Source organism: Triturus cristatus, chromosome 12 (genome assembly GCF_964204655.1).
Source record: "Triturus cristatus chromosome 12, aTriCri1.1, whole genome shotgun sequence".
Lineage (NCBI taxonomy): Eukaryota > Metazoa > Chordata > Amphibia > Caudata > Salamandridae > Triturus > Triturus cristatus.
The window spans coordinates 311,736,317-311,753,888 of NC_140595.1; the positions used below are offsets into that span (position 1 = coordinate 311,736,317).

At 43.7% G+C, this 17,572-nt stretch overlaps 1 protein-coding gene across 1 annotated transcript in view; it reads left to right on the forward strand.

Annotated features, from left to right (window-relative positions):
* The window catches only part of CDH16 (cadherin 16), a 622,060-nt gene that overhangs the window by 468,309 nt on the left and 136,179 nt on the right, over positions 1-17,572 (forward strand). Inside the window, exons 15-16 of the mRNA XM_085637354.1 lie at positions 6,169-6,408; positions 6,532-6,648. Coding sequence (XP_085493480.1) covers positions 6,169-6,408; positions 6,532-6,648 — 357 coding nt within the window. The remainder of the gene's footprint in view (positions 1-6,168; positions 6,409-6,531; positions 6,649-17,572) is intronic.

Sequence of the window (17,572 nt, forward strand, 5' to 3'; positions counted from 1 at the left end):
CGCGGTCCAAAATACACTGTGCATGTTGCTACTGAACACTGGCTGGCGCACCCCATCCCGATACAAGGGGCGGTATTTCAGACGATGTCGCAGCGCGACAGAGACCCTACGACTATCGGCTGCACGGTGCGGGCGTGGCGGTGGATCGCGAGCAGAATGCAGGCCCCCATGATTTATTCCCCCCGGCTGCCACTTGTGTACCACCCCCGGCTGACCCTCTTACAGGAGGGTATCTTCAAAAAATGTAAACGGCAGCGGGACATACAAACGTGGGGGGATATATACCGACTTGGTAAATTTGGTACGCTGCAACAGCTGTGCGATGACCCCCCGCCGACAGCCATGGAAACGTTCCTCTATGCCCGGCTGAGAGAGGGAGTGCGGGCCTGTACCCCGGACTACCCGCGGGAACCACCGTTGCTTCCCCAGATGCACGCATTATTAGGCGCAAAGACTGCGTCCCATCTGGTGTCCATCCTTTTTCGGTCCCTCTACGTGGAACTGAGCCCATCGCACAGCGACGCTCGAGCTAAATGGGCGGGCGAGTTAGGGCAGGAAATCTCTGATCGCGAGTGGCTCTTCTGCTGCACGCAGACGGAGAGGGTGTCTGCTAGTAGCAGACTGCGAATCACGCACTTAAAATATTTACAGCGATACTATTATACGCCTGCCCGCTTGCATCGGTATGGGCTGAGGAGGGATGCCAGATGCGATAGGTGCCGCGCTGATGACGCTGATGTGCTGCATCTGGCCTGGAGCTGCCCTGCCCTTCAGGACTATTGGGGGCAGATATTTGATGCGGTTGGGAAAATGCTGGATACGACATTGCTGCCGACCCCGTTGATGGGTATACTGGGCTATACAGAGCTGCTCCCGGCGGCGCACAGGAAATTCGCCTCATTGAGTTTCCTCCTTGCTAAGTGGAGGGTGGCTTGCAGGTGGGGCAGAGGGAGGGCACCTAAGTTTAAGGACTGGCTAGAAACAATGATACTTTGGCAGGATCAGCTGGCCCTGTACTCTGACCTACTCCCAGCGGCCTCCCGCCCTCGAGATATATGGGGGCCCTTGAAAAGTTACCTATTGCGCAACCCGCTGACTCCGGATGCGGCTCCCCCTTCCGCCCTTCCTAGCTAGACGGTGGATGGCTTACCGGCAATGACCTTCTACGCCCTGTCGAGTACTGGCGCTGCGAGAACTGACTTGTGGCGGGGATGCCTGTAGAGGATGGCGCGGTCCTCTGGGTGCTGCACTGTGCTTACAGCTGGGGAGGCGGGAAGGGTTTGTGGGGGAGGGTTGTCCCTTGCTGCGCTGGTGCGCCTGTGGAAATGCCCTGTCCCTGGATCGCTGCTTGGCCTGATTCCTTTGGGCTGCCCTCGTTTGGCTGCCTCTATCTGTGTCCCCAAGGTGTGGTTCTTATTGTTATTTTGTTCCGAGGTGTGGAAGACTGTGTCCCCCTGGCTCATACACCAGAGATATCGGTTTCTGCCAATTGACGCGGCCGGCCCTTATGGGTTGTTGGCACCCCGCTGTGTATACTTGCTTTACCTTTTTTTCCACATCATTAACTGCTGCCGGCCACGAATGGTTGTAGGCGAGATGCTGTGTATGTGCTTCATATGTTCAATAAAGGTTTTGGAAAAAAAAAAGAAAAAAAAAAAGAAGTTTAGTTTGAGTTTCGTTTGTTTTATTTTATATTTTATATTTCCCCTGATCCCAGTTCTGGTGCGAGTTGGGTACCAACCAGACGCAGCTCACCTACCAGGATCCACGATGAACTCTAAGAGAGAATAGCTAACGCTCTCCTGAATATCTCCAGACCTACAACGAGTATGGACAACATTCATACTCATATCTATGTGCTTAGTTCTCACTTTTTCTTTTGATGTAACATTTGTAAAGCGCTCGCCGGGTCTAGTTAGCGCAATATAAAACTTTATAAATAAAAAAATATTTTACATTTGTAAAAGCATTATTTTGTTTCTATATTACTTTTGTGCTTTGGTTCCTATGTGTACATTGGAGGTGGTCATTTTTAATTGTTAGTTATTTTAGAATTATGAGGATTTTCTGGTGTTCTATATGTGGACTGCGTGATTGTTGCTGTGTTTCATTACTTTTAATGAGTAGGTGATATTGGCTATTTCTTTATCTTTATTTACAATATTGTTGTATTTTAGATATTTTCTCATGATATTATTGTCATCAATATTTGTGCTTTTACTGTTTAAGTACCGTGTGATGATATTTATATTTTCAATATTTTTTTGGCAATATTTATGTATGTTGATATTGTTTTTCTCTTTATAGTGTAATGCAAATAAAATCATAGTAACACAAGTTAGCATGCAGTAAAAGGTCCATTGGTCATTTATAGGGGTAAGTGGAATTTGCGTAGTCGCGCTACGCAAAGCTCCACAAAACTGTAAAAAATCTCCAAGGGGCACGCAGAATTTCCGCGAACATGCGGAATTGCTTGTTCGCGATGCTTTTTTCCTGTTCGTGAACGTTGGTCGCGTGCTCGGGAGGAAATATCTCGCAAACACACATTTTAAGAACGCGAAGAAGCAAGAAATTCCGCGATGCCGGGGAACGCAGAATTTTGGGCAATTCCGCGTTCTCCTCAGAATGCGAAATTAGCCAAATTCCGCAAATTCCGCTAGCGGAACAGAATTTACCGCCCAGGCCTAGTCATTTACTGATGCATATTGCTGAAGAATGAAGTAATACTATCACAAAATGTGCTACATCACACCGCAGAATTTGGCCTTTCCCTGCTGCATAATTCCAGTGGCCCTGGGAATAGGTCATAGAGACCGATGCTGAGACAGGACAAGTGACCTGAATTTCTCTGCTACTTGTCATAAAAAGACAGAAATTGTTGTGTTGTATTGAATTTTAAATTGCTTTTAAGGAATGTTCCAATTACAACCAAGCTGCAGTTAGTCTATTTTTGCCTGAGGTTGCAGTACTTACGCTCTATTGTATACAAGAGCTGCCTGCCTAGAGCTGTCTGCCTAGAGCTGTTACTCAACAGGGAGAAACATCCAGAATTGGGAAGAGAAGAGTTGTGTATTTGTGTTGGTTGTAAACAGAATATTCTAAGAGGGGGTGATGGCAAGAAGATTCAAAATGGTGGGTATGGAGGTGTACCTCCCATATACTGAAATACCCATATACTGAAATAAATATATGAAGGAACAGGACTTGCGAGTCATGTTCCTTCATATATTTATTTCAGTATAATGTGCCTTACTGTTGCCTCTAACAGCCCGATTACTATGTCGGACGGACCTGAGTCCGTCCGACATCGTTTGGGAACTAGAACCGACCTCCTTTCGACGGTCCCAACCCAGCAAGTAGGATGGTCACAATCCTCTTCTTTACAAAGGGAGCATGCATTCTGACCAAAATGCATGTTCTCATTGTAAAGAGCTGAGGTGCAGTCCATCTATGCACCCCGTGCCACCTGCCACCGGGTGCAGGGATCAATAGGAGGGCACTATAGGTGCCCCCAGGCCACCATCCGGAGGCTTTGCACCCATGGTGGTCCTGCTGGGCCCCCCAAAAGTCGGATTGCCACAGATTTTCTGTGTCGGAAAGGCTGCCACAAAAAGGCTGTGGGAATCTGCCATTTTAATCCCTCAGGCGGAAAGAGCAGTCTTTGGGATTACAAGCCCTTTTCTGAATGCAGACAGACTCCCCGAGCCCGTCGTAAGCCATTCTGAAATCCTATTTGGATTAATTTCCAACGACTCCATCAAAATGGGTCGGTCAGAAATTAATACAAACAGGAGATTATGATGCCATAGGAACGCCTCTGACCAAGGGTCGGAGCGGTTTCCTACGGCATCGTAATCGGGCCCTAAATTGTGAAACACAATCTAATACGAAAAAACTTGTGGGTACACTGTGGAAGGCTACACCCATGACTCCACCTGTAATTATTTCAAATTCACATTGTTTTTTGTGGGCTTTTTTAAGAGGTTTCTCATTTCAGGTCAGATTCACAAACGTTTTTGGCACATAACCTTGTCTTACGTGTGAAAGAAAATTGAATTATCTTCGGAAACCTGAAGGAGACGCTTTTGATTACAAATTTCACTTGTGATTGAGGAGAATCCACAAGAACAGTGGATTTCTCACAGTCTTGGCTTAGTAGTAAGGGCCATAAAGTGAGTGCCAGGGAGGAGGCGGTAGCTATTGGCTTATCCCATCCTAGAAACATGTGTACCTAAACTCAAACAAATAAAGTAGGAGGGTGTTTAAAAGATGTGAATAGCTATAGGGCACTCCGCATTTCACAGGGTGGAGTTTATCCACCTTGCAACATATATTCTAGAGAGCAAAAATATGTAAATTGGTAGGATGCTGCAACATATCAATGTAATAAATGACTGACGGGTTGTACACTAGTGCCAACTCTGCAGTTTCAGGGAACACATATTTTTATAGATTTTCATTTACATGCCATGGAAGTTTTGTGAGTTACAAGAAAAAAAATAACAATCTGAAATTCTTAAATGTAACTTCATGTTGTGTCAAATTAAACTTTTCTTAGTGAATCTCCTCCCAATAAGCCTTTTGGTGCCTGAAAAGTTGATGTTTCTCTTATAAGCGGATATCCCATGCATTAGACCTGATACACAACCTTTCTGATGGAAGTCTTCGTGTTTAGATTTATAGGGAAAATTACTTTGGTATTTAAATCATAGCTGATTAGCACAAAGACCTGGGGAGCAGAACTTTTCTGACACATTTGTGTAGTAAGCACCCTAAGGTCTCTTGGGGCAACACATCTAATGTATTTGATCAAACACTTTCATACATTGTTATGCATGGGTCTCAAAGAGAGCCTTTATCGTTTATATCACTTTCTAAAACCGATAACTCACTGCAATGACATTGCTTCGCTCTCATTGCTTATTTGATGTCACTCAGAATCCTTCAGTGAAAAACATCCCCGCAACTCACTGTTCCACACCTATAATTCTATGTTAATTGTGGCTTTCATAGGAAGCCTCCATCGTTTACATCCATTTTAAAATCTGGTAATTCAATGCTATGACGCAGCAACAGTTGATATCACTATTTTCCCACTGTTTCTGCGTATGTACATCATAAAGGGTTGTCCGAGAGCCTGTTAGTGAAGCGCTGCTTCTCTGCTTTGACTGAAAGCAGAAGGCACAGCTACAGTAGGTGGAAGGAAGGTAGGAGTTGTTGGGGTGGGTTAAGGATGACAGGTAAGGTATATATGTTCACATGTGGGTCAGGGAAGAGAGGTGATGTCATATCAGGCTCTCCATTACTCCCCAGCCCCTGCAAAGCAGTTGAAAGCAGAGACAGATGATTTTGAGGGCATACATAACATAAATTTATGGATGGGTAAAAAGTGAATTACAGGGTTGTTTTTCAAGTCAGGGTTCTGAGTGGCATCATAGACAACTTGAGCTTCTCTCTCGTTGTCTATTCGATGTCATTCAGAACCCTTTGGTGAAAAACACCCCCTTAATTCACTGTTACCCATCTAAAAATGTATATGTTGTACACTACTGTCCTGCAATTTACTGTAGAAACCCTGCTTTGATCTTCCCTAGGAGGGTATTCATCCTGAGCTACCATGCTTGTACCTGTTATGTTATTGTACTGTAGGTAATCATTAATAAAGGCTCTCACTTCAGAATGTTTGAAGACTGGCACTTTGGAGACAACATTTGGAGATCTGATCTTTATTTAATTAATTGAATGATCTTTTTTCTCTTGCTTCCTTTGTATCTTGTGCATGTGTTTGTTTACTCCCATTACAATCTCTTCTAAAATTCTGGTCTACAACTGTGTTTTATTTTCCTTACTTGAATACCATTTTTATATATAAGACAAAGTCGTAGAGTACATTGGCAAAGAAATGAAGGTCCAACGTAGATTTTTAAAGAATTTCGCTGGTTTCATCAAACATGTTAAATAACTTTTTTGTTTTAATTGTTCATTTTTTCTCTTCCAGTAAAACTGCAAGTTATCTCATTTGTGTATTGATACTATCATAAAATAATAACCCTCTTAAAAAATTCTGGTATCTTCCATCTGACACACAAACTGCCATTTTCTGAAATTCCAAATGCCAACCAACCAAAATGTCAAAAGAAAACATTGTTACTGTGTCTCCATTTGCAGCCAGCCCATCCATTTCAGCAACAGCAGAAGTGGTGATCCATATCTTGGATGTCAACGACAACTCCCCGGTTTTGGTTGGCGATTATTCTGGAAAATATCTGTGCACTCCGCAGAGAGATAAACAGTCCATCACTATTAGCGCCTTTGACCATGACTCGGTGGAACACAGCATCCCTTTCATTTTCACCCTAGCCAATGATCAATCAATTCGAAATAATTGGAGAATTAGCTCCATTAATGGTACGTATTCAAGAAAGATCCTCAACATATGTCCACCCGTCTATTTGAATTGCTTATGTTGCTTTGCAACTCATCTAATGGACTGCTGTACTCATGTTTTGCTCTTTCTCCAAATTATCCTAGATACACATGCTTTACTTACGATGGGAAATACTTGGCTGGAACCAAAATTACATATTGTGCCTATAATCATCACAGACAGTGGAAAACCATCGCAAAAGCAGCGTATTCACCTTCCAGGTAGGAAGACATTTGCTACGTCAAGAGAAATGGCTGTAGGAAAATTAGATGATGATAAGGGTTCTAGAGAAGGAGCTCTTGGATCTTTTGATAAATTAAAGGGATTAGTGTAATTGATGAGCATACAACTCCAAAGGTTTACTTATTTCTTTCAGATTTCTCTTGTTTGCACTAACATCTGACTGAATAGTGCCACTTGTTTTGAAGAGAACGAATCAACTGTAGTTACATATTGACTTGGGCTGATTGCATTACAATAGAGCTAAATCAGTGGAGCACCTCTTCAATGATGGTCAAATGAATGGGAGTTGACAAACCCCTCCTCTTTGATGGGGAGGTTGTTATATCAGAATAACTCACCTCAGATGTCTGAGGGGACAGCGTAGATCTTATGTTTAAAAAATGTCATAGGTTGCAGAGATTCAAGCAAATTCTCCTGACATGACAAATTTGGAGAATCCACAAATCTCATAGAAAACTGTGATGTTGATATAATATAGAAAATAGACTATTTTCCTTTTTAAACATAATGCAATGAAACACAGCACGATGCAGAACAAAGAAAGTCACATAAACCAATGTCTACTTTTTTAAATTTCAATATCATTTTCATCTGAGACTGGGAGCTGCAAGGGAAAGTGATCTGGATAGAAGGCTTTCCATAGCAATGTTGCATTTTTGATAGCAAGTGCATCAGAGTCTTTCTTTGGAAGGTTTTCCCACACATTTGTATTCCTAATAATGAATGGAACGTCCCACCTCCTTATCCATCGTTTCCTGCTTGGGTGACTTTGGGGGGACATCAGGGAACTGAAAGCTGGCAGACACACTCCAGTTTTAGCCTTCCGTAAGACTTCACTGGTAGGTGTCAGAGAAGGCAGACAGCACAGTTTGAGGAGTGCTAGATCTACAGGAAAATTATGTCCCATACCCTGTCTGGAGTGACTGTCAGGATGTAAGCTGGAGTGGGTGGGCACTGGGCAGTGGCCAGTTACCACTTTGCATGGGTATCAGCTGTCAGCTGTTAGCAGGGAAGATTGTTTTGCAAACAGTTATTCAAAGTTGCAAATTATCAAACTTTGTCCACCTCTAATTAGTGTCCCTAGAATGCAATTCAATAGGGATCTGGCTCTAAAGAGAGACTTGATTAGGTTCTCTCCTAGGACGCACCACAGTGGGATGTGTAACTATCATTAGAGTGCAGTGTGGCCAGGTAATGTGCGTAGGACACAATGTGGTGTGCTGAGGTAGTCACAGCCACCATGAAATGTGGCAACGCATTAGAATAGTGGAATATGTGTTCTAGTTACATCATGAATACAGTCCACAAGTCAAGACAGAACCCCAGTCAGAACTTAAAAACACCTCTTGCTTGCCGTCATTTCAATATCCATTGAAATAGTTGAAGAGAAACAGCTTTGCTATGTATTACAGCTAAAACCCACTTGAACCAAACTTAAAAAGGAGTGTACATTAAATATTGCAAAGTTTGTGTGTGTGTCTTTTAGTAATAATAGCATCCACAATTGAAGCTCCCAGAAACAATCTGGTTTGTGACCTGCTACATACAAATGATTTTGTTCACATAGATCAATTGTTTCGCATAATAACGCCATGTATATCCAATGGCAATAGGATTTCTTTTTTCCTCGCCTAGGCATTAACAGAGCGCAGCGATAAGAAAATGCAATGACTATGAGTTTTTGCATGTAAGACTATCAACCAAATAAATATTGTGGTAAAAAAAATGTCACCTAAATATCGAGAACAACAACATTGACTTTCAGGGCACACTTTGTAATTCACTAATATATGGACAACATACATATTGGCAACACAAATGCAAATGTAATTAAAAAACAACAATGTTGCACACCAAAACATGGATAACAAAAATATATATTTCAAAATATCATACTAAAAAGTTTACAGACCATGTTTAAGAAAATACCACAATAAATTTATGAACCAGAATGAAATATACAACTTAAAAATGCCAACTTGGATCCCTGGATACCTATTTGATTTTCTTGACGAGACGCATGGTACCAAAGCAGGTTCCACATATGGAGTTAATATGGTCCCACACAGATAGTTGGTCATCTATGAGTAAGCCTAGGTTTCTTGAAGTTTGGCTGGGCAAAGGAGAATAACATGACATAACATAACACGTGTATTTGTAAAGCGCACGTTCACCACTACGGGCGCTGAATAACAGATGTTTGTTGTTACCCAACTCAACGGTACTCATTTTATCGACCTCAGATGGATGAAAGGCTGAGTGGACCCGCCGGGATTTGAACCTGTGACCATGAGGTCGAACACAGGCCCCTGCAGTAGACGCACTAGTCCACTGAGCCACTAGACCCAGAATAACCAAGTTCTGACGACCACCAATCCTCCGTCCAGTAGAGCTGCGCTTTGCCAAACAGTAGAATCTCTGTCTTGCCCCCATTAAGTTGGAGACAGTGGAGGGACATCCATATGGCAATCTCTCTCATATAAGTGAGGAACCTCAGTTTGACATTCTCCATGTCCTGCCCAAATGAGATGACCAACTGCGTGTCATTGGCATATAAAAATGTCTCAAACCCAAAGGACTTGACTAGTTGGGCTAAGGGAGCAACATAGATGCTAAAAAGAGTAGGACTTAAGAAGTGGCCCTGCGGAACTCCCCTGTCTATGGAGGTGGTGTTGGAGTGGAATGTACCCATAGAGACTGTTTAGACCCCATCTTTGGGGAAGTCCACCAGCCAGTTAAGGGTGGATCCCTGGATACCTATTTGCTGAGGACTATGCATCAGAACAGAATGTGAGATGGTGTTGAATGCTGCTGATAAGTCAAGCAAAACTAGCATGGCAAGATGTCCAGCATCCAGGGATAGCCTAATAGTGTTTACTACTGCCAGTAGAGCCAACTCCGTGCTGTGTGATGGACGAAAGCCTGATTGCGAAATGTCCAGCAAGCTGTTGTTCTCTAGGTAGACAGAGAGCTGTTTGTTTACGTGTGTCTCCAGTATCTTTCCCTACCGAGAGAGGAGGGATATGGGTCGATAGTTAGTCGGGTCTTTGGGCTCTGCTGTCGGTTTTTTCATAATAGTCATCACATAATCCCCAACTTTTGTTCAAACTCATTAGATCTAGTAGTAATTACATTTGTTCGTCCATAAAGTTTAAATAAAATTTAAAAAACAATTAGGCTTTAGAATATTATCATTCTCCAAATACCCCACTCTGTCTGCTGCCACATAGCAAGCTTGTTACCCCCTCCCACGGCAGCAAACTAGTAAACTCACCCTGTCTCCAGAAAGGATGTGCAGGCGCAATACACTCCACATTCAGAAGAGGACGAAAGGAGGGTCCCAAAAGCTGCAAAAGCTGCATCAAATCCTGCCTTTTTTGCCAGCTAAGCCCACTTATTAGAGACCATGTATCCTCAACAATGTCTGCTGAAATCCATGATACCGGGAATACAAAGTAATTAAAGGGCCTGCCTGCCTGACTCCCTCCTAGCATGATTGGCAGGAAAACATTGACTAGAGCTTCCTCCCCCACTCTGGCCCCAAGTCACAGACTGCGAGGTTCATTCTGTAATACGAGTGCAAAGGCTCACACGATTCCCCACCACAGGGACAAGGGCTCACTGAGTGACAAACTTTGAGACGGTTGAAGAAACTGATGATATGAGGGAGCCTCTATCCATCTAAAAATCCTGCTATGTCACTTTGGGCCACATGTATCAAAAAAAGCTTTTTGGAATTACCAAATAGTGAGTTTTCTACTGAATTTCTATTTTGTAATTGCAAAATGCTATGTATGTAAGGAATCACCAAAGATTTAGCGATTACTTAATATTACCAAATAGCAATTCGGTAAATAGGTAATCGTTATTAGGTAATACCTCCCCATTCGTTCCTAGGTGCGACTGGTTTTGCATTAGGTAATTTGCAATTACCTATTTGGTAATCGCAAATTAGACAATGCAAAGCCAAGGGTGCCCAGGGGCCTAAGGACCCTCTGAAGCACCCCAAAAAATAAATGCGCACATGTTAAGTGAGCACATGCCCTAGGTGCATGTGTGCGCTACAAGGCACTTTGAAAAATTCATTTTCGTACATTTTTCGAAATGTGTACAAGGTTAAGATTGAAATGAAGTCAAAGGTAATACCATTTTCCTAAATGCACAGTTTGCATTTAGAAAATGCTTGGTACATGTGCTAAGGGAATCGCAATTAGCGATTCCTTATTTGTAGTTGCAATTAATTGTATTGTATTGTATATAGTATTTATAGAGCCAAACAAACACCCTAAGGGTACCTTGGCGCTAAAGATATATGAACACAGACCAGCGTGGAGCGAGAAGGACAGAATCTAAAATGGACATTACTCGGAGGTGACAGGATCAATTTCTGGGGAACAGCCACGTTTTGATCCTTTTCCTGAACAGGGACAAGGTACTACATTGTCTGATTTCAAGTAGCAGTTCATTCCAGAGTTTCGCAGTGGCAATACTAAAAGTTCTTCCTCCCAGTCTGACCCTGTTGAACCTGGAGACCTTTTCCAGACAGGCAGAAGAGAATCAGAGGCTCCGGGTGGGAGTGTACCAGACCAATTTCTTCTGTAGTGGCTTAGGACCGAGTCCATGCAGAGCCCTAAACCCTATACAAAGGGATTTGAAGTATATTATTTGCTGCACAGGGAGCCAGTGTAGCTCAGCTAGGCACATTGAGGCAGAAGAGCCTCGTGGTCTGGACAGAGCTAATTTCGCTGCCGTATTCTGAACACGTTGCAGTCGCTGGATCAGATATTTGGGGGACTCCATCAGTAAGGCGTTGCAATAGTCAAGTCTGCTTAAAATAACGCCTCGTACTATCAAGGCTCTGACCGAGATGGGAAGCAACGGAAGGATCTTTCTCAAAGCTCTAATAAGGCCAAAACAGCACTGCACCGTCTTATTCACTTGCATCTCCAGTGACAGGTTGGCATTGAACATGACTCCCAAGTTTCGCACCGTCTTAGACGGCGCCAGGGGAGTAGATGTACCAAGAGGCCAAAAGTTGTGAGGAAGAGGCAAAGGAATTGTAGGTAAATGTAATTTTTGTGATTACCTAAAATTGTGACTACAAAGCTTTTCATACATAATGAAAGGCTATTTTGCATTCACACACAGACGAATTTGGTGATTCACACCGTTTGCAAAGGCAATCTTATTTCATACATGTGACACTTTATCAGGCAGAAGAATGTCGCCTGGATCGCTAAAGTGGGGTAAGCAAGCAAGCAAGCAAGCACGCACGCACGCACACACACACACACACACACACACACACACACAAACACACACACACTGTACCAACAACTTTAATGCAGAGAATTTGTTGCGTGAAACAAAGTGAAAGACAGTAAATGCACTGTTTTTTTTACTAACCTTACCCCTCAATTGTCAGTATTAGGTTACTGACTGATCATAGCAGTACACGAAAGTGCTCTCACCCCTGGCTATGTTTCAGCAATAATAGGCGGGTGTGATAGAAATAGTGTGGTACAGTGTTTGCAAAAGAGTGATTATAATAGTCTTGCTTATATGTTAACGGGTTCCTCATTTCTGTCATTCACCATGCCAGGAACTGTGCTTGCGTTTATATTCCCGCAAAGTGAGGATCAGCCCGTGCTTTCCTATGGGTGTCACTTGAAGTGATGTCCGGGTAACGTAGGACGACTCCTGCCTCCTGGATCCAACCTGTCAAAGATAAGAGGTGACGCATTCGGAGTCTGTTGAAGCCTAGTTCTTTCACTGAGAGGGCTCTGGGCGGTTGGGAAATATATTGAGTGCGTTACTATGGGAAAAACAAATACTTTCAAGCAACAGGTTGTAAATAGAGAAAGTCGTTTAGCAGCTGCTTCAGCGATCAGCGGGGACCAGGAGGTATCAACTTCAGAGAGTCCAAAAAAAGAGTCTAGCTTTTCACAAAGAGTGACTGACCCGTGATTGCAGTTTATTACTAGGGTTTTATACAGGTATGACTGGTATTTTAAACTTCCTGTTGGTCCAAAACTAGGAAAACCGCCTGGTATTTTCCCCCCTTTTCGGTACAAAATGCAATCAGTAAATGGAAAAAGAAAGTACTTTTAAAACATGTTCTACAGCTGCCTTATTGACCACTGACTGATAAGCACTGCAGTAGAAAAAATAAAATGATAATAATAGAAGTTATTATCATTTTATTTTTAGTGTTCCAGTTGCCGCCAGGTTAGGCCAGGGCGGGGCTCCCGTGACGTAGGGGAGGAGGAGTGGCTGCTGCTGCACCTAAAGTGCGAATGACTGGCTGACAGTCTCGGGCCGGCCAAACCAGTCATGTGCACTTTGCATGTTCTCCACCGAGGCTGCATTACAGCCTGAGAGGAGAACATGCCCAGGCTCCCCCTTTCCCTCTCTGAGCGCTGAACCACGGCGCTCAGACCAATCACAACGCCTCTATCAGCAGAGTCGTGATTGGTCAGGGGAGTCTGGAAGCCTGGGTGCTTCCTGTTCCTGGTTCCTTCGAATAGAGGTGGCATCTGGTTATGGCGAACAGCAGGTAAGGATTCTGTTTTATTTATTTCCTAACACCTCACACCCACCTTCCCCGCCACCGCCCTCTACCAGATGCCACTACTGATAATTAGAGTAAATAAACACAGAAAGGATATGTTAAACATGAGTATAGGCTATTTCATGTAAAGCTCTGCTTAAGAATCATGTTCGGGCCTTTTGCTGAATCTTAAAATGTTAACAGGTGGCCAATAACTTTCTATGGGAAAGGCGGCAAACCTATTAATTGCCCACCCCTTAAGTATTTTAAAGTTCCCTCCCACTCCGATGAACACAACATTATTAGCAGGTCTAATACCTTTGTATTCCCTATTCCAAAATCTCACTCACTTCTTGTGCAGCCTGCCCACACTAAGCCCAGACTGACACCAGTTTCAGTCTTTTTTTCTGCTTCCCTGATGTTTACCTTCCCTGCCCTTCCCTTGCCTTCCCTTCCCTTGTTTGCACACCTCTGGTCAGAGCTTTCTTTTTTTTTAAAATCCTCATTCGCCTCAGACCCCAGTTTACAGAATAAGGCGTCGGTACCGTTACTCGGTTTTAAGGAGACGTAGGCTATCGGAAGGGCACCAGGAGGATGCGCCCCGCCTACCGGTATACAACAGTCCTGAAAATGTCACTGGCCCCATGTTGGAATGAATGAATGAATGAATGTGAGTTCTTATATAGCGCTCGACTTACCCTTGGGCATCTCGGCGCTTGCATTGGGAACCCGTCCTGGTTTTTTTCCCTGTGAGATAGCCCGTACTGGGCATCCCCAAAGTGAAAGCCAGGCATCCCGCCGCGGGGGGGCCGTTGTGGAGATTAAGCAAGCTTGTTGCCCAGAGCTGCATAGTGTGAACTCGTGCTTAGAGTGGGCACCGAAGCGAGAATTATCAAGTCTGTGGACAATTGGGCTCCTGACCATGCCGCGTCAGGAATCGAACCCTGGTCCCGGGTCTGACCTCTGCTTCAGGGTATGCCTCCTCTAACCAGTGAGCTACACTTCTCCAAGGGGTGGTCACATTCTCCTCTGGTTTAAATATAGCCGGTGACTGTTAATGTTGGCCTACAAAGGGATGAAACTTGGGGGGCTCAACACAGTCAGGGAGTTTCAAAGAGGCCTAATCATAGGATCCAAATTATTTTAATCCTGACAACTCAAACCCCTAAATTATAATCCCCAAAAACTGAAGCTTAGACCAACTTAATAAACAATCCTATAGTGCTCTCTTCTTACTATTCTGCAATCTACCCAAATCTGTCCTGGATGTTTTGAATAAAGAAAAACAGCCACTCCGAATGTGTAGGGGGTGCGACCTCTACCCATCTCTTTCAGATTTCCGTCCTAGCCAGCAAGATTGCATAGAAAAGGAACCCCCTAGCAGGGCCCGTTATCACACTAGATATGCCAAAAATTATCAGAGCAAGAGTGATTTGGACTGGAAATCCCAAAATATCAGTAATGGTTGCCCTTACCTTTTCCCAATATTCTGTTATCGCTGGGCATTCTTTAAACATGTGGATGTCAGAGGCACTTTCTAAATCATATTTCTTACAATTGACTGGAGGTCCTTTTGATATTTTGGACAATATTAACTGAGATAAATAGCCCCTGTGGATAGTGAACAAGTGGTTCCTCCTAAGCAAAGCTGGTTTTATAACAACAAACAGGGTGTTAAAGGTAGTTTGCCACAGGTCTTCCCACTGATCATCTGGCATGGAGACCCCCCACAGTTCTTCAGCTAATTTAAAATCTCCATCAATAGCTTCCTCTATGGACCAATAAAGGAAAGAAACCTTTCTTTTCCCCGCGGGTCTTACCACTAGCTGCTCCTCAAGGGTGTTTACTATGCCTATGGGTTTTTTTAATTTCTGGGCCCAACTCTGCAGCTGTAAATATTTAAACTTGGACATGCCCTCTTCTAACCTATTGTGTAGTGACAACCATGATATAAGTTATGTTATGTTATTTTAATTTATTCAGCGCACAGCTACTCGGAAGTGTCCCGGCGCTATAGACCTCTGGGGAACCCGTCCTGGCTATCCCTGTGAGATGGTCCCTTTCTGGGTATCTCCAAGGTCAAACCAGGCATCCCCAACGTCTGTGGGGGGCCGTTGTAGAGATGAGGCAATCTTAATGCCCAGAGTTGCCGAGTGTGTTCCTGGTTAGAGTAGGTACCGAGGCGAGAATTATCGAGTCCGTTTTTGACCCTGGTCCACGACCCTGCCGCGTCCGGAATTGAACCCTGGTCCCTGGCCGATTCTCTGCTTATGGGTCTGCCGCTTCTAACCAGTGAGCCACACCTCTCCACTCATAAGTGAGCCATCAGGTGACAAAACCCCTCACACCTTTAATCCTGCTGTTCTATAGCTAGTTTGTTTTTCAGGCAATTTGGAACCCCTGGGGAATCCCACAGGGGGGGCCCGACTAGAAAAATTGTTAAGACCAGTGCACTGTTTGATTCTAGCCCATAATCGAGCCATCCCCAGCAGGACTTTCAACCTGATCTTTTTGAAGTACTTCGGTTCTAAACATTGAAAAAGAAATCCCTCCTGCGACAGACCCACACCCTTTAGCATTACGGAGAACATGGCCCCAACCCATGTATGGTCTGGAGTTTTCAGCAGCATTCTCGAGTGCGACAACTGAAATGCCCATGCGTAGTACTGCAAGTCAGGGAGTGCAAGACCCCCTTCTCCCTCCTACGCCTCAGCTTCTTCTAGGCGATCCTTGTGGCCCTATAAGCCCAAACAAATGAATTGATTGTTTGCTGAAGCTTATCTATTGCCGACTTTCAAAATGTAAAGGAATAGGATTGAAAAAGAAGGTAATTTTCGGTAATACTACCATCTCAATCAGATTGATCCTCCCCAGAATAGTCAATAGGAGATGGGCCCATGATTTCATTAATTTCTGGCATTCCCTAGAAGCATTTGCCAAGTTAGTCCCTGAGATCTTATCTACGTCCTGAACAATTCTGATCCCCAAGTACCTCATGTCATGCTTGGTCTGGTACCGGCACTCCGGCAGGTTCCAAGACATGATCTCTGTTTTTTCCGCGTTGACCTCATAATCCGAAACCTTCCCAAAGTCCTGTGCCAACCTGATGACCTGAGGGAAAGACATCTCTAAATCAGAAGAAAGAATCAAGACGTCATCGGCATACAGGGCTACCTTCCTCTCCCAGGTCCCATACTTGAATGGTAGAATGCCAGGCTCCTCTCTTAAACGATGAGCAACAGGCTGGCCAGAGCTTTCTTTAAAAAATCTGCAATAGGTTGTTCATGCACCCCAGTGCTTAATTTGTAAAAGGGGCTCTCGTCGGGAGGCCACTGCAGCTTGCACCTCACATAACCAATTCCAGCTGCCAATGACAGTGCATACACAACTAACAACCTTCACACTCCTACAAGTGTGACAAGTCATACTATTCCAGTCCCCCAAAGCCCGAAGAATGGCTAGAGAGGCAGGAATTAGTCGTTGTTAATGTAAATTGAACAAATAAACCGCTGTTGCTATGTTCATACCTAAATGAGCATGACAGCGCCACCATGTGGCAGTCTATCATAGCCCCGGTGCCGACAATAATGTGCCAGTGCGGAGCAGCGGAAAGCACCTGCTCAAATTAAGCACTAATGCACCAATGAAACCTATATGGGGGGGTTTCCATAGATTCAAGGCTGTGTATTGGTGCAAACCCTTCTACAGTATTTCATTGCAGCCTGAAGATATAATGAAAAATGCAGAGGTATTTTCATGTTTTAAGGTATTTACTGAATATTTAGTTGCATTTTTCAAAAGAACAAACATAAATCCTGGACCACTAACTAAGGAAATGCTGCCAGGAATGTCTGAAGTGTTGCAGTAGTAGCAACTATGTGTTGGTTTTCCTAGGGAATGTAGTCTGCACAAACAATTATGTAATATTAGCACATATCACAGAAGTTTGGCAGAATCACTGGTGGTGCACTGTTCATTTGAAGACAAATATCAGACTCAGTATTATAAGTGGAAAGTGCAAAAACAATCTATATTCTAATTCTGTACACACTACCCAATGTATTGGTTGAAGTCAGACCTCCCTTGCCAAGACTGGCTGGCCAGTAAAACTCTCTGAACGTGATGTTTGTCCGATTTTTAATAATTTTGATTCCAAAACATGGTAATTCCCACTAGTTTTCTTTGCCCAGGAACATATCCCCGCCAACACTTGACCCCTAGTGTTTTTTCCTCTGGGTCTCCTGAGTGTGAAGATATAATACATGTATGGGTTTTTATTGGTTCAGTGTGCCCACAGTGGATAAACTGGGTGCATTGCATTTTGGACATTTGAAAAGCAGCTGCAACCAAAA